We start from the raw sequence: 21540 nt of genomic DNA on the forward strand, positions 1-21540 counted from the left end.
CAAACGCGGAACGGTATAAACGCCCCCCCAAAAAAGAAATTCATGAATACCTGGTGTTTGGTCATTCTGCCTCACAAAAATTGGAATAAAAAGCGATCAAAAAATGTCACATGCCCGAAAATGTTACCAATAAAAACGTCAACTCGTCCTGCAAAAAACAAGACCTCACATGACTCTGTGGACTAAAATATGGAAAAATTATAGCTCTCAAAATGTGGTAACGCAAAAAAACATTTTTTGCAATAAAAAGCGTCTTTTAGTGTGTGACAGCTGCCAATCAAAAATCCGCTAGAAAACGCGCTATAAATAGCAAATCAAACCCCCCTTCATCACTCCCTTAGTTACGAAAAATAAAAAAAAATAAAAAAATGTATTTATTTCCATTTTCCCGTTAGGGTTAGGGCTTGGACTAGGGTTAGGGCTAGGGTTAGGGCTAGGGTCAGGGCTAGGGTTAGGGTTTGGGCTAGGGTTAGGGCTACAGTTAGGGTTAGGGTTGGGGCTAAAGTTAGGGTTGGGGCTAAAGTTAGGGTTTGGATTACATTTACGGTTGGGAATAGAGTTGGGATTAGGGTTAGGGGTGTGTCAGGGTTAGGGGTGTGGTTAGGCTTACAGTTGAGATTAGGGTTAGGGGTGTGTTTGGATTAGGGTTTCAGTTAGAATTGGGGGTTTCCACTGTTTAGGCACATCAGGGGCTCTCCAAATGCGACATTGCGTCCGATCTCAATTCCAGCCAATTCTGCGTTGAAAAAGTAAAACAGTGTTCCTTCCCTTACGAGCTCTCCCGTGCGCACAAACAAGGGTTTACCCCAACATATGGGGGTATCAGCGTACTCAGGACACATTGGACAACAACTTTTGGGGTCCAATTTCTCCTGTTACCCTTGGGAAAAAACAAAACTCGGGGCTAAAAAATAATTTTTGTGTTTAAAAAAAAAAAAAAAAAAAGGAAATATTTTTTATTTTCACGGCTCTGCGTTATAAACTGTAGTGAAACAGTTGGGGGTTCAAAGTTCTCACAACACATCTAGATAAGTTCCGTGGGGGGTCTAGTTTCCAATATGGGGTCACTTGTGGGGAGTTTCTACGGTTTAGGTACTTTAGGAGCTCTGCAAATGCAACGTGACGCCTGCAGACCATTCAATCTAAGTCTGCATTCCAAATGGCGCTCCTTCCCTTCCGAGCTCTCCCATGCGCCCAAACGGTGGTTCCCCCCCACATATGGGGTATCAGCGTACTCAGGACAAATTGGCCAACAACGTTTGGGGTCCAATTTCTCCTGTTACCCTTGGGAAAATACAAAACTGGGGGCTAAAAAATAATTTTTGTGGAAAAAAAAAAAATGTTTATTTTCACGGCTCTGCGTTATAAACTGTAGTGAAACACTTGGGGGTTCAAAGCTCTCACAACACATCTAGATGAGTTCCTTAGGGGGTCTACTTTCCAAAATGGTGTCAATTGTGGGGGGTTTCATCAGTGGGTCTCCAAACGCAACATGGCGTCCCATCTTAATTCCAGTCAATTTTGCATTGAAAAGTCAAATGGCGCTCCTTCCCTTCCGAGCTCTGCCATGCGTCCAAACAGTGGTTTACCCCCACATATGAGGTATCAGCGTACTCAGGACAAATTGTACAACAACTTTTGGAGTCCAATTTCTTCTCTTTCCCTTGGGAAAATAAAAAATTGGGGTCGAAAAGATCATTTTTGTGAAAAAATATTTTTTATTTTTACGGCTCTGCATTGTAAACTTCTGTGAATCACTTAATGGGTCAAAGTGCTCACCACACATCTAGGTAAGTTCCTTAGGGGGTCCACTTTCCAAAATGGTGTCACTTGTGTGGGGTTTCAATATTTAGGCACATCAGGGGCTCTCCAAACGCAACATGGCGTCCCATCTCAATTCCAGTCAATTTTGCATTGAAAAGTCAAATGGCGCTCCTTCCCTTCCAAGCTCTGCCATGCGCCCAAACAGTGGTTTACCCCCACATATGGGGTGTCGGCGTACTCCGTACAAATTGTACAACAACTTTTGTGGTCGATTTTCTCCTGTTACCCTTGGTAAAATAAAACAAATTGGAGCTGAAGTAAATTTTTTGTGTAAAAAAAGTTAAATGTTCATTTTTATTTAAACATCACAAAAATTCCTGTGAAACACCTGAAGGGTTAATAAACTTCTTGAATGTGGTTTTGAGCGCCTTGAGGGGTGCAGTTTTTAGAATGGTGTCACACTTGGGTATTTTCCATCTTATAGACCCTTCAAACTGACTTCAAATGAGATGCGGTCCCTAAAATAAAAAATTGTGTTGTACAAATGAGAAATTGCTGGTCAACTTTTAACCCTTATAACTCCCTAACAAAAAAAAATGTTGGTTCCAAAATTGTGCTGATGTAAAGTAGACATGTGGGAAATGTTACTTATTAAGTATTTTGTGTGACATATCACTGTGATTTAATTGTATAAAAATTCAAATTTGGAAAATTGCGAAATTTTCCAAATTTTCGCCAAATTTCCGTTTTTTTTTTAACAAATAAACGCAGGTAATATCAAAGAAATTTTGCCACTATCATGAAGTACAATATGTCACGAGAAAACAATGTCAGAATCATCAGGATCCGTTGAAGCGTTCCAGAGTTATAACCTCATAAAGGGACAGTGGTCAGAATTGTAAAAATTGGCCCGGTCATTAACGTGCAAACCACCCTTGGGGGTAAAGGGGTTAATTCTTGTTTGCCAGAGGGATCAAATACTTAATTCTAACTGCAAAATGCAAATAAATGTATGTAATGTATACAATGTGATCTTCTGGATTTTATTTTTGATACTCTACCCTTAAAATTATAGACTGTTCATGTCTTTGTCAGTGGGCAAACTTACAAAATCAGCACGGGATCAAATAATTATTTCCCCCACTGTATTCTGTTAAAATTGTCAGGTAGTGGGTCTCTAGACTCATGAAGCCTGTGCACTAAGTATACATACAGGTGCATCTCACAATATTAGAATATCATCAAAAAGTTAATTTATTTCAGTTCTTCAGTACAAAAAGTTAAACTCATATATTATATGTCATTGCAAGCAGAGTGATCTATTTCAAGTGTTTATTTTTGTTAATGTTGATGATTATGGCTTACAGCCAATGAAAACCAAGAAGTCATTTTCTCAGTAAGTTAGAATAATTAACAAAAAACACCTGCAAAGGCTTCCTAAGAGTTTAAAAAGGTCCGTTAGTCTGTTTAAGTAGGTTCCACAATCATGGGGAAGACTGCTGACTTGACAGAAGACCAGAAGGCAATCATTGACACACTTCACAAGGAAAGTAAATTTTGCATTTCATTTGGAAATAACGTTCCCAGAATCTGGAGGAAGAGTGGAGAGGCACACATTCCAATCTGCTTGAGGTCTAGTGTGAAGTTTCCGGAATCAGTGATGGTTTGGGGAGCCATGTAATCTGCTGGTGTAGTTCCACTGTGTTTTATCAAGACCAAAATCAGCACAGCCATTTACCGGGAAATTTAGAGCACTTCATGCTTCCCTCTGCTGACAATCTTTTTGGAGATGGAAATTTCATTCTCCAGCAGGACTTGGCACCTGTCCACACTTCCAAAAGTACCAATACCTGGTTTAAAAACAATAGTATCACTGTGCTTGATTGGGCAGCAAACTCGCCTGACGTTAACACCATAGAGAAGCTATTGGGTATTGTCAAGAGAAAGATGAGACACCAGACCCAACAATGCAGACGAGCTGAAGGCTGCTGTCAAAGAAGCAACCTGGGCTTCCATAACACCTCAGCAGTGCCAAAGGCAGATCGCCTCAATGCCACGCTGCACTGATGGAGTAATTGATGCAAAAGGAGCTCCGACCAAGTATTGAGTGCATTTACTGAACATACATGTCAGTAGACCAACATTTCGGATCTTAAAATAATTTTTTAAGCTGATGTTATAAAGTATTCTAATTTACTGAGATAATGACTTTTGGGTTTTCATTGGCTGTAAGCCATAATCATCAACATTAACAGAAATAAACACTTGAAATTGATCACTCTGTTTGTAATGACTCTATATAATATGAGTTTCACTTTTTGTATAGAAGAACTGAAATAAATTAACTTTTTGATGATATCCTAATTTTATGAGAAGCACCTGTAAATACTACGCTTCTGAAAATTCTTTTCACTCCTCTGTCTGAAATATTGCAGAAAGCACCTGGTCGTGGCGCGTTTGTGTTGAGACAATTTACTGGTTTTACCCACTGTTTCTTTTTATATGCCAGCAGTTGAACTAGCTATTATTATTTGTCACTCCCTATAGGCCGTCATATAGTGTAACGCAATCCCCATAGGAAGACTTCATATAGTATAATACACTGCATGCAGAATTATTAGGCAAGTTGTATTTCAGAGGATTATTTTTATTATTGATCAACAACTGCAGTTGTGGCCAAAAGTATTGACACCCCTGCAATTCTGTCAGATAATACTCAGTTTCTTCCTGAAAATGATTGCAAACACAAATTCTTTGGTATTATCATCTTCATTTACTTTGTCTTAAATGAAAAAACACAAAAGAGAATGAAGCAAAAAGCAAAACATTTATCATTTCACACAAAACTCCAAAAATGGGCCAGAGAAAAGTATTGGCACCCTCAGCCTAATACTTGGTTGCACAACCTTTAGCCAAAATAACTGCGACCAACCGCTTTCGGTAACCATCAATGAGTTTCTTACAATGCTCTGCTGGAATTTTAGACCATTCTTCTTTGGCAAACTGCTCCAGGCCCCTGATATTTGAAGGGTGCCTTCTCCAAACTGCCATTTTTAGATCGTTTCACAGGTGTTCTATGGGATTCAGGTCTGGACTCATTGCTGGCCACCTTAGAAGTCTCCAGTGCTTTCTCTCAAACCATTTTCTAGTGCTTTTTGAAGTGTTTTGGGTCATTGTCCTGCTGGAAGACCCATGACCTCTGAGGGAGACCCAGCTTTCTCACACAGGGCCCTACATTATGCTGCAAAACTTGTTGGTAGTCTTCAGACTTCATAATGCCATGCACATGGTCAAGCAGTCTAGTGCCAGAGTCAGCAAAGCAACCCCAAAACATCAGAGAACCTCCTCCATGTTTGACTGTAGGGACCGTGTTCTTTTCTTTGAATGCCTCTTTTTCTCTCCTGTAAACTCTATGCTGATGCCTTTGCCCAAAAAGCTCTACTTTTGTCTCATCTGACCAGAGAACATTCTTCCAAAAAGTTTTAGGCTTTTTCAGGTAAGTTTTGGCAAACTCCAGCCTGGCTTTTTTATGTCTCGGGGTAAGAAGTGGGGTCTTCCTGGGTCTCCTACCATACAGTCCCTTTTCATTCAGATGCCGACGGATCGTACGGGTTGACACTGTTGTACCCTCGGACTGCAGGGCAGCTTGAACTTGTTTGGATGTTAGTCGAGGTTCTTTATCCAACATCCGCACAATCTTGCGTTGAAATCTCTTGTCAATTTTTCTTTTCCGTCCACATCTAGGGAGGTTAGCCACAGTGCCATGGGCTTTAAACTTCTTGATGACACTGCGCACGGTAGACACAGGAACATTCAGGCCATGTTCACACTTTGCGGTTTTTACCGCGGATCCGCAGCGATTTTGATGCTGCGGGTCCGCAGCAGTTTCCATTGCGTTTACATTAACATGTAAACCCTATGGAAACCGCAAACCGCAGTGCACATGCTGCGGGAAAAACCGCGCAGAAACGCAGCGGTTTACAACCCGCAGCATGTCACTTCTTTGTGCAGAATCGCAGCGATTCTGCACCCATAGAAATGCATTGTTCCGCTTACTTCCCGCATGGGGCTGTGCCCACGATGCGGGAAGTAAGCGGATAATGTGCGGTTGCTACCCGGGGTGGAGGAGAGGAGACTCTCCTCCAGGCCCTGGGAAGCATAAATAGTGTAAAAAAAAAAAAGAATTAAAATGAAAAATAATGCTATACTCACCTCTCAGCGCTGCACGCGGCTGTCCGGTCTCAGGGTTGCTGTGCGAGCCGGACCTGCGGTGACGTCGCGGTCACATGACCGTGATGACGCCGCGGTCACATGACCATGACGTCACGAAGGTCCTTCTCGGCACAGCATCTTTGGAACCGGAGCGTCGCGTGCAGCGCCGAGGAGATTCGGACATCAGAGGGTGAGTATAACCAATTTTTATTATTTTTAACATTACTATTGATGCTACATATTGCTGCATATGCAGCATCAATAGTATAGGAGTAATCCCGCAGTGGAAACCGCGGAACAAACCGCGATAAATCTGCAGGGATAACCGCAGCGGTTTTGCCCTGCAGATTTATCAATTCCGCTGCGGGAGAACCCGCAGAGCAAGCCGCAGAGTGTGCACATAGCCTCAGGTCTTTGGAGATGGACTTGTAGCCTTGAGATTGCTCATGCTTCCTCACAATTTGGTTTCTCAAGTCCTCAGACAGTTCTTTGGTCTTCTTTCTTTTCTCAATGCTCAATGTTGTACACACAAGGACACAGGACAGAGGTTAATCCATGTCATCTGGCTGCAAGTGTGATTTAGTTATTGCCAACACCTATTAGGTGCCACAGGTAAGTTACAGGTGCTGTTAACTACACAAATTAGAGAAGCATCACATGATTTTTCGAACAGTGCCAATACTTTTGTCCACCCCATTTTTTATGTTTGGTGTGGAATTATATCCAATTTGGCTTTAGGATAATTCTTTTTGTGTTTTTTCTTTTAAGACAAATTAAATGAAGATAATAATACCAAAGAATTTGTGTTTGCAATCATTTTCAGGAAAAAACTGAGTATTATCTGACAGAATTGCAGGGGTGTCAATACTTTTGGCCACAACTGTATGTTCTCAATCAACCCCTAAGACTCATAAATATCAAACCTTAATATTTTTGGAAGTTGGAGTGTTTTTTTTTTTTTAGATTTGGCTATCTTAGGAGGATATCTGTTTGTGCAGGTAACTATTACTGTGCAGAATTATTAGGCAACTTAATAAAAACCAAATATATTCCCATCTCACTTGTTTATTTTCACCAGGTAAACCAATAATAACTGCACAAAATTTAGAAATAAACATTTCTGACATGCAAAAACAAAACCAAAAAAATTAGTGACCAATTTAGCCACCTTTCTTTGATGACACTCAACAGCCTTCCATCCATTGATTCTGTCAGTTGCTTGATCTGTTTACGATCAACATTGCGTGCAGCAGCCACCACAGCCTCCCAGACACTGTTCCGAGAGGTGGACTGTTTTCCCTCCCTGTAGATCTAACATTTTATGAGGGACCACAGGTTCTCTATGGTGTTCAGATCAGGTGAACAAGGGGGCCATGTCATTATTTTTTCTTTTTTGGGACCTTTACTGGCCAGCCACGCTGTGGAGTAGTTGGAGGCATGTGATGGTGCATTGTCCTGCATGAAAATCCTGTTTTTATTGAACGATACCGACTTCTTCCTGTACCACTGCTTGAAGAAGTTGTCTTCCAGAAACTGGTAGTAGGTCTGGGAGTTAAGCTTCACTCCATCCTCAACCCAAAAAGGTCCCCCAAGTTCATCTTTGTTGATACCAGCCCATACCAGTACCCCACCTCCACCTAGCTGGCGTCTGAGTCGGAGTGGAGCTCTCTGCCCTTTACTGATCCAGCCTCTGGCCCATCAAGAGTCACTCTCATTTCATCAGTCTATAAAACCTTTGAAAAGTCAGTCTTAAGATATTTCTTGGCCCAGTCTTGACATTTTATCTTATGTTTCTTGTTCAAAGGTGGTCATTTTTCAGCCTTTTTTACATTGGCCATGTCCCGGAGTATGGCACACCTTGTGCTTTCTGATACTCCAGTAACGTTGCAGCTTTGAAATATGGCAAAACTGGTGGCAAATGGCATCTTGGCAGCTTCACGCTTGATTTTCCTCAATTCATGGTCAGTTTTTTTGCGCATTTTTTGCCCAACACGCTTCTTGCGACCCTATTGGCTATTGGACATGAAACGCTTGATTGTTCGGTTATCACGCTTCAAAAGTTTGGCAATTTCAACACTGCTGCATCCCCCTGCAAGACATCTCACAATTTTGGACTTTTCAGAGCCTAACACCAATAATATAACCTTCAGTGGTTAACCACACATCAGATATACACTCACCGGCCACTTTATTAGGTACACCTGTCCAACTTCTTGTTAACACTTAATTTCTAATCAGCCAATCACATGGCGGCAACTCAGTGCATTTAGGCATGTAGACATGGTCAAGACAATCTCCTGCAGTTCAAACCGAGCATCAGTATGGGGAAGAAAGGTGATTTGAGTGCCTTTGAACGTGGCATGGTTGTTGGTGCCAGCAGGGCTGGTCTGAGTATTTCAGAAACTGCTGATCTACTGGGATTTTCACGCACAACCATCTCTAGGGTTTACAGAGAATGGTCCGAAAAAGAAAAAAAATCCAGTGAGCGGCAGTTCTGTGGGCGGAAATGCCTTGTTGATGCCAGAGGTCAGAGGAGAATGGGCAGACTGGTTCGAGCTGATAGAAAGGCAACAGTGACTCAAATCGCCACCCGTTACAACCAAGGTAGGCCTAAGAGCATCTCTGAACGCACAGTGCGTCGAACTTTGAGGCAGATGGGCTACAGCAGCAGAAGACCACACCGGGTACCACTCCTTTCAGCTAAGAACAGGAAACTGAGGCTACAATTTGTACAAGCTCATCGAAATTGGACAGTAGAAGATTGGAAAAACGTTGCTTGGTCTGATGAGTCTCGATTTCTGCTGCGACATTCGGATGGTAGGGTCAGAATTTGGCGTAAACAACATGAAAGCATGGATCCATCCTGCCTTGTATGGAGCATCTTTGCGATGTGCAGCCGACAAATCTGCGGCAACTGTGTGATGCCATCATGTCAATATGGACCAAAATCTCTGAGGAATGCTTCCAGCACCTTGTTGAATCTATGCTACGAAGAATTGAGGCAGTTCTGAAGGCAAAAGGGGGTCCAACCCGTTACTAGCATGGTGTACCTAATAAAGTGGCCGGTGAGTGTATACCTATAGAAGAAGGCACCACACACAAAAATGATATAAAATCACTTTATTAGTATCAAAATGTATATACCATAAATGGTCCTAAAAAGCCAAACATGGGCTGCAGGTAAGAAACATCAAACACAGAAAAAAACGGTAGACACCTGGTACACAGTCATAGCAATATATACATACATATATTAATGCATCAAATACGCTCACATTGCATTTAGCATCCAGTATTTCAATCCATAGTTGGATATAATCTAACAGTATTTTACAAAAGAGTGTCTAAATACAGTTTTAGCACACAGATTTCATATATGGTCCCGTATAAAAGGCTCATGTGCCGTATGGAGCCACATAAAACAAGATCACACAAAAGCGTAACCAATAATACAGATATTAGTCTGGTATGTTAAATGACACACCAGCACATATTTACCAGACAATGGAGCAGGATCCAGGAGTCCACCACACCCGACGTGCGTTTCGCACAAAGTTGCTTTGTCCAGGAGGAAGACGTTTTTTGTTTTTTTTACACCAAATGTTGCATTCTCACAATGATAACAGGAGAAAATATACCCCAAAATTTGTTGTACAATTTCTCCTGAGTGCACAGATAGCCCATTTGTGGTCAAAAACTACTTTTGAGTCACAGTGCACAGCTCAGAAGTGAAGAAACGCCATATTGGAGTTCAGATTTTGCTGCACTGGTTTGAGGATGCCATGTCACATTGTTAGAGCCCATGAGTTGCCAGACCAGCAGAACTTCCCCTATAAGTGACCCCATTTTACAAATCACAACACTCAATGAATTCATCTAGGGGTGCAGTGATCACATTGACACCACAGGTGTGTCAGATTTTTATTCTATTGGGTAGTGAACAAAAATTTTTAATTTTTTCCACTAAGATTTGGTGTTGGCCCCAGATTTTACATTTTCATATTGTGAAATGGGTAAAAATACCACCAAAACTTGTCCCACAATTTCTGCTGAATGTAGAAATATCCCATATTTGGCTGTACAGTACTGCTTAGCCATAAGACCAGACTGTGGAGTGCTATTTGCCTCCTGATGTGCAAATTTTCCTAGAATAGTTTGCAGACTCCATATACAGAGCCCCTAAGTGCTAGAAAAGCAAAATCCCCCTCAAGTAACACCATTTTGGAAATTATACCCCTACGGGAATTCATCTACAGGTGTAGTAACGAATTGACTCCAAGGGTGTTTTCCAGAAACATGCAGTAATGGATGTTGCTGAGTGAAAATTGCAAACTGCCATTGTAGTGACCAGTATTTTGTAGTGTCCAGTCCGTTATAGTGACCAGTATATTGTGCCCAGTTCATGCTTCTGGAGGCACGCACTCGTAAATTAGGCGGGCTCTCATCGCTACAGAAATTCCAAACATGTGGATACTAATTGTGGTTTAGACACATTGGGGTAAAAAGGGAGGGGGGCATTTGGATTGGGGAGTGCAGAGTTTGCTGAATTTCTTTTGGGGGGGGGGGGGGGGCAAGGAGCCTTTTTGCTTTTCCAGAGCCTTTGTACTATCAGTAACATGGAAGCCCTCTATATATCCGTTAGCAGATGATGGACTTGAGTGGGAGCTTGCTTTTTGTTAATTGAGTTGAAGCTTTCTTTACACTCTACTGAAACTGCCCTCACTAAAGTCTCTAATGACCTACTAACAGCTAAATCTAATGGTCACTACGCCATGCTAATTCTCTTGGATCTCTCCGTAGCATTCAACACTGTGGATCATCAGCTCCTCCTCACTATGCTCCGCTCCATCGGCCTCAAGGACACCGTTCTCTCCTGGTTCTCCTCCAATCTCTCTGACCGATCCTTCACTGTATGTTTTGCTGGTTCCTCCTCCTCTCACCTTCCCCTTACTGTTGGGGTTCCCCAAGGATCAGTCCTAGGCCCCCTCCTCTTCTCTTTGTATACTGCCCCTAATGGACAAACAATCAGTAGATTTGGTTTCCAGTACCATCTCTATGCTGATGACACCCAATTATACACTTCTCCTGATATGACGCCGACCTTTTTAGAAAACACCAGTGATTGTCTTACCGCTGTTTCTAACATCATGTCCTCCCTCTATCTGAAACTGAACCTGTCAAAAACTGAACTCCTCGTGTTTTCTCCCTCTATTAACCTATCTTTGCCTGACATTGCCATCTCCGTGTGCGGTTCCACCATTACTCCAAAGCAACATGCCCGCTGCCTTGGGGTCATACTTGATTCCGAGCTTTCATTCACCCCCTACATCCGATCACTGGCTCGCTCTTCTTATCTGCATCTCAAAAACATTTCTAGAATTCGCCCTTTTCTTACTTTCGACTCTGCAAAAACTTTTACAGTTTCACTTTTTCATTCTCGTCTGGACTATTGTAACTCTACTAATCGGCCTCCCTCTTACCAATCTCTCCCCTCTCCGATCTGTACTGAATGCTGCAGCCACGATCATATTCCTCACCAACCGTTACACCGATGCCTCTACCTTGTGCCAGTCATTACACTGGCTACCCATCCACTCCAGAATCCAGTACAAAACTACTACCCTCATCCACAAAGCACTCCATGGCTCAGTACCACCCTACATTTCCTCTCTGGTCTCAGTCTACCAACCTACCCGTGCCCTCCGCTCCACAAATGACCTCAGGTTAGCATCCTCAATAATCAGAACCTCCCACTCCCGTCTCCAAGACTTTACACGTGCTGCGCCGATTCTTTGGAATGCACTACCTAAGTTAATACGATTAATCCCCAATCCCCACAGTTTTAAGCGTGCCCTAAAAACTAATTTGTTCAGATTGGCCTACCGCCTCAACGCATTAACCTAACTATCCCTGTGTGGCCCATTAAAAAAAAAAACAATCAGGTTCCTCGTATCATGTTCTCATACACTTCATGCAGTTAATAGCCTCTGTGTCTGTACTGCTACATAATTAGGCAGTGAACTGGTTCATGCAGCTTTACATGAACACCCGAGCCTTACACTATGGCTGGTCCGAATAACTAAAGCAATTGTTACCATCCACCTCTCGTGTCTCCCCTTTTCCTCATAGTTTGTAAGCTTGCGAGCAGGGCCCTCACTCCTCTTGGTATCTATTTTGAACTGTGATTTCTGTTATGCTGTAATGTCCATTGTCTGTACAAGTCCCCTCTATAATTTGTAAAGCGCTGCGGAATATGTTGGCGCTATATAAATAAAATTATTATTATTATTATTGGGAACATTTTACATAACATTCAGGATCACATTTACCTGTTGCTCTACGCTTGGCGCTTACTTTGGGGTTTCCATCTAAATCTCAGAGTGATGTGACAGATGAAACCCCCAATGGATCCATTCACTATAATTACACCATTGCTCCTATAGAAGTTCATATTCCATGTCTCTTCCCCCATCACATTCCATGTCCCTTCCCCCATCACATTCCATGTCTCTTCCCCCATCATATTCCATGTCTCTTCCCCCATCACATTCCCTGTTTCTTCCCCCATCACATTCCATGTTTCTTCTCCCATCACATTCCATGTTTCTTCCCCCGACACATTCCATGTTTCTTCCCCCGACACATTCCATGTTTCTTTCCCCGTCACATTCCATGTTTCTTCCCCCGTCACATTCCATGTTTCTTACCCCGTCACATTAATGGTAAGTTCACATAAGGCGGTTTTTTTTCTGCAGCAAAACCTGATCTTCTTGGCAGGAAAGAAGCTGCGTCAAAAATGCAGGTTTAGGTTTTTGTTGTGTATTTGGTGTGTTTTTGGTGTTTTTTTTTTTCTCTTTGTCCATTCTAATGTCCTTGGATTTTCAGCAGCAAAAACGCAGCAAATAATGATACCTGTGTTTTTGCTGCGTTTCTGCTGCTTTTTTTCAAGACCCATTCAAGTCAATGGGTGAAAAAAGCTGAAAAACGCAGCCAAAATGCTGAAAGAAGTGACATGCTCTATGTCCAAAAAAACGCAGCAAAGCACAAAATACTGATCATACAAAAAACCAATGTGTGTGCATGAGATTTCGGAAATCTCATAGGCTTTGCTGGTACTGGAAAAAGCAGCTGAAAATTAGCATTAAAAGCAGCAAAAAAACGCAGCAAAAAGCTCTGTGTGAACTTACCCTAAATGTCTCTCTCCCCCTTATTTTTGCCTCTGCACAAAAGCACCATACCTGGCCCTTCACCATATTTGTAGTATCTATATCTGTGATAGCATAGTCTTATCACACTGCTGCCCACATGGGAGTTTAGGGCATGTCTTCCCAATGAGTCTTTGCCTTTGTGTACTGTCTTCCAGACTTAGCCTTTTGTCAGGCCATGCAGATTTGGTGGCTTGGTCAGGCTCGTTTTGGGTTATTTGTATTGGGGTTCTTTTGTTCTCCTGGGGCTCCTGGTGAAGCAAGGCTTTGTGATGGTACGAGCTGGGACTACTACGTTGTAGATGAGCCTTGAATGATATCGCTCCCTCTCTCCTCTCTCTCCTCCGCTCTCAAATTCAAATAAGTTTTATTGGCAGAACCAAAATACAATTAGTGTTGCCAAAGCAATAAAAAATAAGAGTGACAGGAGAGGGGATCGGGGTTATGGGGATGGGATGTTGGCGGGCACAATTTGGGCAGTAATAGTCCTCTCAGCTTATGACATGTTGAACGTCTCGGGGAGAATAGAAAGAGGTCATCTGCGTACGGCAAGAACTTTACCTCTTGGTCGAACAGAAGACTTAGACCTGGCGCGGAGAAGGATTCCAGAGCTGCAGCCAGTCCATTTAAGTAGATGTTGAATAGGGTTGGGCTCAGGCCCTGTCTGATCCCTTTCCTTATATATCTCTCTTTTCCCTACCTCTCTTTTCCCTACCTCTCTCTATTCCCTAGTTCTCTTTCCCTACCTCGCTTTCCCTCTCTCTCGCTTTCCCCACTTGCCTCTCTCGCTTTCCCCACCCGCCTCTCTCGCTTTCCCCACCCCTCTCTTTCCCCACCTCTCTCTTTCCCCGCCTTTCTCTCTTTCCCCGCCTTTCTCTCTTTCCCCGCCTTTCTCTCTTTCCCCGCCTTTCTCTCTTTCCCCGCCTTTCTCTCTTTACCCGCCTTTCTCTCTTTACCCGCCTTTCTCTCTTTACCCGCCTTTCTCTCTTTACCCGCCTTAATCTCTTTACCCGCCTCTCTTTACCCGCCTTTCTCTCTCCCCACCTTTCTTTCTCTATCTCTCCTTCTTTCCCCACCTTTCTCTCTCTCTCCTTCTTTCCCCACCTCTCTCTCTCCTTCTTTACCCACCTTTCTCTCTCTCCTTCTTTCCCCACCCCTCTCTCTCTCTCTCTCCTTCCGAACTGTAAAACGGGCTCCAAGCGAAGTCCATGTTCTGAGTTAAGCACCATACACTAGGTGTCCGGCACGAAGCCCAAACATTACAGTTCAAGTTCGCTCATCTCTATTCTTTATGTCTGAATTATTGACATTCTTCTGCATGGTTTCTACCTTTTTGATTGTGGATAAATATATCCTACTGCTGAGGATTTGTGAGTGAGGGTATTCTAAAATTTGCTTAATTTACTATTATGCAGGCTAAAACAGAAATATCTAAGATTTGAAGTGTAAGCATACATTTTGAGATGAAAGCTGCTGTGCTCTTGTCATGCATTTTGCTTTCTTCAAAGAGTGAGAATGGTAAAAAGTTGAGCCTCCCCTTTCATCTTCAAAATGACTTGCTTTACCCACCAATCTTCCCCGATAGTGTTGAAGAAATTAGGGAGCACTATGTTTTCAGCACTGTCAAGTGCTCTTGGCAGATTTTCTTGCCTGGGCTGAAAAATTGCTTCTATATTTGACAACTGCATATAGAAAGTAATGTACATTTTCTTCGCGTTGTGCTCAGTCACTAAATTTAGAGAGCAATTTCCATTAAAACATTGTGAGTTTAATATACAGTGTAATTGATTACCTTCTTTTATGCCCCATTTTGTCATTATATAACGGCCCAACACATAATGGCAAATCCAGGCATCATTAAACTAAAACTTAAATATTTATCCTTCCTGAAGACTGGGATCATTAACTAGTGGATGATGTATAATCTTCCTTATCTGCGTCCTGAGAACACATTAAATACTGCTCACACAGACTAGCTTACTTTGTAAAGTGTTGTCTTCGGAGCAGTCTCGTTTTTTTGTAGGAAATGTCGTTCAGACATGATTTAATTTTTATCCCAATAACATCATTAAGAGGGAAAAAAATGTCTTTCAGATCTGGGTTCCCTGGAGCACAGCCTGTATCCATGGACAGAAACAATATCAAATTTCTCGAGCAGAAGTCATATAAAGTGAGCTGGAAAGCAGATGGCACCCGGTAAGTGGAACTGCGACATGAAATCACATCAGTGTTCAGCTAGTTGTTTTCTTTTTTCCTTTTTGTAGCCAGGCAAAGTGCTATTAATGTGAAGAAATTGTTCTAGTCTAATAAATCTTTTTTTCATGATTATTTTGTGGATATTTTTAAGTAAAACTACGTTAAAACATTTTTAAGCTCATTTTACAACCACCTGATGATTGAAAAAAGGATGCTTAATGTTTTTGTCCCCTGTGATCATTTGATGTTTTTTGTTTTGTCCAAAGTAAAAACATAGAGGCAGTCTATTGCCTCAATCAGACATCAGTGAATTTTCTCATACACAAAAAAAACTCTCCAAGTTTCATCATACTTTTTTTATCCAGCTTTCATTAGTTTGGTTAATGTGTCAGTTTTTCCCATCAGTTTCATAAGGTTTTCTCCTATGAAAAAAAGATGGAGATTTCTCAAACTTCTATATCAAACAGTCCACAAAACGTGAAAAATGGACAGCACACTGATGGCATCTGAGTGTTTTTTTTCACAGACCCATTGGCGTGTTTGTGACGCAGATACAAATTTGGATATATCCTCTCTGCAAAAATATTTGAACATGTGCACAACCCCATAGGCTAAAGTAGCTGCGAATTCTATCCATGAACAACACAGACTTGTATATGATAAACTGACTTGTGAATTACCGGTAATTGGAGGGAACTTTTTTATCTGAATCATGCTGCCTGAACCATGGGAAGCTTGAGTCAGACGCTGGCTGTGTTATAGCAGCCAGTTAGGTTTTACTCCTATTCACTACAGCGTTTTTCAGAGAAAACATACTTTGAAAAACTGGACTGGGGCTATTTCCCCGATTAATCAAATCTTTTAGAAAATTTTTTTTTTTTTTTTTTTTAATAGAAAACTGACATAAAAAGCTTTGAAAAACCGCAAAAGTTTGGCGCAACGTGAAGCTGTGCAAATATTTTGGGACTCTTGGCCTTTTTAACGCCATTTTCCCCATTTTGGTTAAGCTGGAACAGGATCATGGTGGGGTATGGTGACCACCACTTGTCAAGTTCATGACATCACATCTTACTTGAGTTACTGAACGGAGTAAGATTTGTCACAAGGCGCTTACAGAGGTGCACACCACTTGGCACCTTGCCTGATTTATTGAGACATCTGCCTCTATAGGAATCAGGCGCCTGGCACTCCACTCAACCAACAACTCATCAAGACAGTTGTGAAAAACATCTTGTATTTTGCTCTGAAGCACTGTGGCTTTACGCAGATAACATTTTTTGACAAGCCCGATGGGGACTAAGTGTCTTGGCTAACTAGTTTCAGTAAGGTTCTCAGTGATTTTCTCCCTGTCATGTACCCTTATACCAACAGATTTCTCGCCACATAAATATAAGGAGAGAACCAGATGAGCTCACCTTTGTTGGTATCCACCATTGCATAGGTTTCTGAGGTCCAGCAAGACCGTCGGCCCTGGCAAGTAAATCCAATATAAAGAAAACAAGCCGGCTTCTCCGAAAAAAATTTTGGCAGCTTTTACACTTTCATTAAAATCACATACAGGACAGTGTTCTGGTGTTGAAGCGTTTCAACTTGAATTGTCTTAATCACAGAGATTTAAGATTGTTCAAGTTGAAACTCGTTAACACTGGAACACTGTCCTGCTTGTGACCTGATGTTAATGATAAAGTTACCAAGATTTTTTTGGAGACGCCTGCTTGTTGTCTTTATATTGGAGAAGGAGAGAATACGGAAGCAAAATCAGAATAAGTTGCCATGGACCTTCCTCATACTTGATAACCAAGACACTTTTTTCCCCATCCAACCTTTCAAAGTATGTTTTCTCTGAAACATCGCAGTGTACCAGAGTAAAACCTACCAGGCTGCAATAACTCAGCTAGCTTCTGATTCATTCTTCTGTGGTTCAGACAGTATGAATCAGATAACAGGCTTCCGATAATTATTTTATTTTTTTCTGGGAAATGAATAGAATGGCAAAATGCAGAAATTGGCGAGTGTAGCATTGTGTAGCTGCATATTTCTAGGCCTTCCATTGTTTGGAAAGCTTTATGATGTCCTCGCTTTCCAGTATAGTTATTTACTTGAGTAGCAGTCACCTTTAAAATGATAGCATCTGCGTGACTGAGGGAAAAAAAAGTAAATATGAAAATTTGACATGAGTATGCCATATGTATACAAAGGCCAATTTTCATTTAATGTGTTTGTCCCTTTGTTTTTGGATTGTAAGAAGACCCAATGGTCCAAGCATGAGGAAGACTTAATGGCTCCCTACTGGCTTTACTATGGTCATGGGCGTATGGATTAAAGCAGGCGTCATGGATTAAGTAGCATGAAATCCATAATTATGTAGCCATCCCCGTATTAAAGCTGTATTACTCTGTAATGAATGTGACCTTGGAGGCACTGGTGAAGTTTTAATTTGTGTGTGGCCTGCAATCATTGAGGTGGGCTCTGAGTAACAATTGTTGCAATGAGTTTGGAAGAATGTTGTGTTTGAAGCCGTTGGCTTCTCTACTAATCAACGTGTCAGTGTCTTTCCTTCATCTTGTCATTACGTCTCTCATTAACAACGCAAGTAGCAGATGTTTGTTCTAATGAGTGGAGCTGAATGTTCAGACAGGATTAACAAGTATATAGTAAGAAGGGAGCAATCTGGAAGAAAATGAATTACGGTATATCACAAATGGATATATTAAAAAATGCTCAACTTCCATTCCAGCATTATGCTCTCTGATTATATGTTCTTTGTGATAGGACAGTTAATGTACAAGTGTTTCTCACAAAATTAGAATATCATCAGAAAGTTAATTTCAGTTCTTTAATACAAAAAGTGAAGCTCATATATTATATAGAGTCATTACAAGCAGAGTGATGTATTTCAAGTGTTTATTTCTGTTAATGTTGATGATTATGGCTTACAGCCAGTGAAAACCCAAATTCATTGTTCAGCAGTAGATCATAAACACCTTTGCTAGTGAAGTGCTGCGATCTGCATTTCAAACGAAAAAGGGATATGTACCGGTAATCTGATCTGTGTCAGGTTATTGCTTTAGAATACTGGCTGAAATGTGCATAACACTGAGTGGGGCATGTAATCGGAGTAAAAGGAGGCATGAAGGAGAGAGCAGTTTGGGAGAAGAATGTATGAGAAGTGCTGGCTCACAGGCCACTGCAATGCATGCTGGAACTTGTAGTGTTAGAACACAGTAAGCCGGGGACAGGAAGTGATCTATGTAAACATCAGCTGCAGCTGGCACACACCAAGTGACGCTATCTGCATGATAAAGATATATATTGCTATACGAAGATGCATTTACTGGCATATAATAGCAAGATTAATGAATAAAAAATGAAATGGGTTAGCGTAGTGGATAACTTCTATAGCAAAGGGAAATACACTTGTTGCTTCAAAAAAAAAAAAAAAAATGTAAGCGTTTTTATTAGTTTAATTGAAATTATCAAAGCCCCACTAGCCAAGGTAACTTACATCCGCTTTTGTTTGTAACTGGAAAATGCAGTGTGGGTAGCTGTTTATCTAGGCGCTTTCCTAGGAAACCTTGTGTTCTTACGTTGGGTGCACTCCTATGATAAGGAAGCTGCTGTCTGAGTAACATTCAGCTAGTGTACCAGTGTTATGCATGATATAGAGCTGAAAGACACCAGCACTCAGAATATGATGTGTTTTATTCATGCAATGTTACCGTCTTAGATCTGAATCAGGCATACACAGATTGTGGCTAGTATAGGAAGGACTGGGTAAAGACCAAAAGAGCAGCACATGAGGGAACGTGTTGACCGTTGCGGTGGAATATAAGCAGTGTCCTGTTTATAGATAGTACAGGAAAGACTAGGTGAAACTAACCTGTTTATGTCTGAGCACGGCCTAAGATTTAAGTCTGAAACGTCACACTTGCGTTCTACACTGTGGATTGGATGAATACAGAACATCATCGCCTCTTACTTCAGATGGACATATTCTTCATTCCTATTATAGTTATGGGGTGGGACTCTATCACGGCACCAAGAGACCCTTGGGAGTGCCATATATCCAAATCTATACCTCATACATCAATTCCAGAAAATATAATGTAAAGATTGCATTGCATGAAGAGGAGTTCAGGAAAATGTTAAGACCTGCATAACTATACACACTGCGGTGAGTGTACCTGATGGCTTATAGAGTGTCAAGGGGTTAGCAAACTTTAAAAAAAACTGTTCCACATATTCTGAAACAAAAAAAACTATTCTCCCTTGTTTCCTCCAGCGATCCAACACTCTGGTGATGTTTGTACATGAGCAGCTCATATATAACTGCTCTTGTCAAACAGTCATCACAGTAGTCACGTACCGCTGGCATCATCGATAGCGAGCCGGGCAGTGAAGGAACGGGAGGAGCGCTGGAGCTATGTTGCTTCATTGAGGAAAGAAGAAATGAGCAATAGTTTTCTTTTTTTGGTTTATACATTTGCCACTTTGTTTCCATTTTTTAAGTTGATTAATCCTTTTAATATAGAGGAATGAGTATGCTAATGTGGAAAACCTTAAACTATTTTCAGAAGAATCACAACCATAATTAATTTTGTGCTGCTCGTTTTGCTTCGTGATGTGTAATATATCAATCCTTAGCTGCGCTGAAGGGGAAGGCAAATACACGAGACTTGAAGGAGCAGCATGACCTTCTGTGAAGCAGACAAACTGCCGCATAACATCATTAGCGGTGCAGTTGCCTTGTAACAGGCCGCTCATTGCAGGAGCACGTGGCAACAGAAAGATGCTGCTGTCTTGGTTAGTGGCGAGAACAAAGCTTGGTCTTATAGGCTGGAATAATACTCTGATAATTCATGTAAAACTTGTTACCCAGAAATCCTGACCTCTTTGTGTTGTGGTAAGTGCACATGTACTGAGTGTTAGCAGGTAAGACCTATGCGTAAAATACACTGTTTTCTAGGTTTTCTGCATAAAATTTTGATGCTTTTTTATGTATATTTTTTCCCCATTCATTCAAAAGAACTTACATGCTGCTGATATGAAACTGCTTGAAATCTGCAATGAAAAAATAAGCATCATGTGCTGAGATTTCAGAAATCTCATTCACTTTGCTGGTACTGTAAAAGGCGGTGTTGTTTCGCGGCACAAATGCAACCTGTGAACATTCCCTTAGTGTGTGTGTCTCCTGTACGAAAGCTTTGAAGTTGCTGCCTATGGAAGGATTTGTAAAAAAACAAACAAAAAAAACCTTGCAGATATTCTTTACTGTGGATAAAAACCGTTCAGATTACACTTTGACTTGAAAAAGTAAAAATGTGAAATGGTAATTGTGAACCCTCCTTACAAAGAAAAGCCCAAATATTTAGATTTTATTGATGCTTAGAGGATTTAAGAATCTTCCAGATGAGTGATAATTGTTTGATGGCTGCACCCCCACCAATCATGAGAACAAAGCAAAGCATGAGCAGTGTGCTGCTGAACAAAAGTAGTTGAAACAGCCCCTTTAACTCTGCAATGTGGGAGGTTAACACATACTTTACAAAAATAGTCTATCAATCCAATATTTAAGTACAGCAAGGTAGTAGTGGATAATTAAAATTTACACTTTATTAATAATCCTTAAAATCCAACTGTTGACAAAGACAACAAGCCAAAACACTACAAACAACACTAAATAAATCACACAAAAATACTATAAATGTGTCACAATCCAGAAATTGCTCATTTCAAATCCTTTTCCAAGTCTTAGTCTATTGATTACTAAACATGAGCAACCTGAATTCTGGCGTAGCCACAGCTCTTAGCACTATAGCTGCTGTATAACTATTATAAGCAGAGAAGCATCTCTATGTTGCATAAAGGCCACATATACACATTGGCCAGAATTCTGAGCAGAACAATCTACTTATAATAATGGAACAGTCTCACTCGGGTTCATATGCATCGATTCATCCTGGTCTCTGAGATGGCTCCAGACATGCTTCTGTTAATCCGGGGGTGGGAGGTGGATAGACAGAGGTCCACATAAACTTCAAAACTCACCACTATGACTTCCAGACATTGGACCATTTCCCCATAACCTCCCAACGCGCTTCATTTCTCTAATCATAAGGGGAGGGAAAATAAAAAACAAGGTTGGTGGGAGGAAAACGTTTTC

General features: G+C 41.3%; 1 protein-coding gene across 2 annotated transcripts in view; it reads left to right on the forward strand.

The window, feature by feature from the left end:
• The window catches only part of RNGTT (RNA guanylyltransferase and 5'-phosphatase), a 587560-nt gene that overhangs the window by 146620 nt on the left and 419400 nt on the right, over positions 1 to 21540 (forward strand). For both annotated transcript variants that reach the window (XM_077289743.1, XM_077289744.1), the window contains exon 8: positions 15276 to 15377. In XM_077289743.1, the coding sequence (XP_077145858.1) occupies positions 15276 to 15377 (102 nt within the window). The remainder of the gene's footprint in view (positions 1 to 15275; positions 15378 to 21540) is intronic.

The sequence above is a fragment of the Ranitomeya variabilis genome, chromosome 2 (assembly GCF_051348905.1).
Source record: "Ranitomeya variabilis isolate aRanVar5 chromosome 2, aRanVar5.hap1, whole genome shotgun sequence".
Classification (NCBI taxonomy): domain Eukaryota; kingdom Metazoa; phylum Chordata; class Amphibia; order Anura; family Dendrobatidae; genus Ranitomeya; species Ranitomeya variabilis.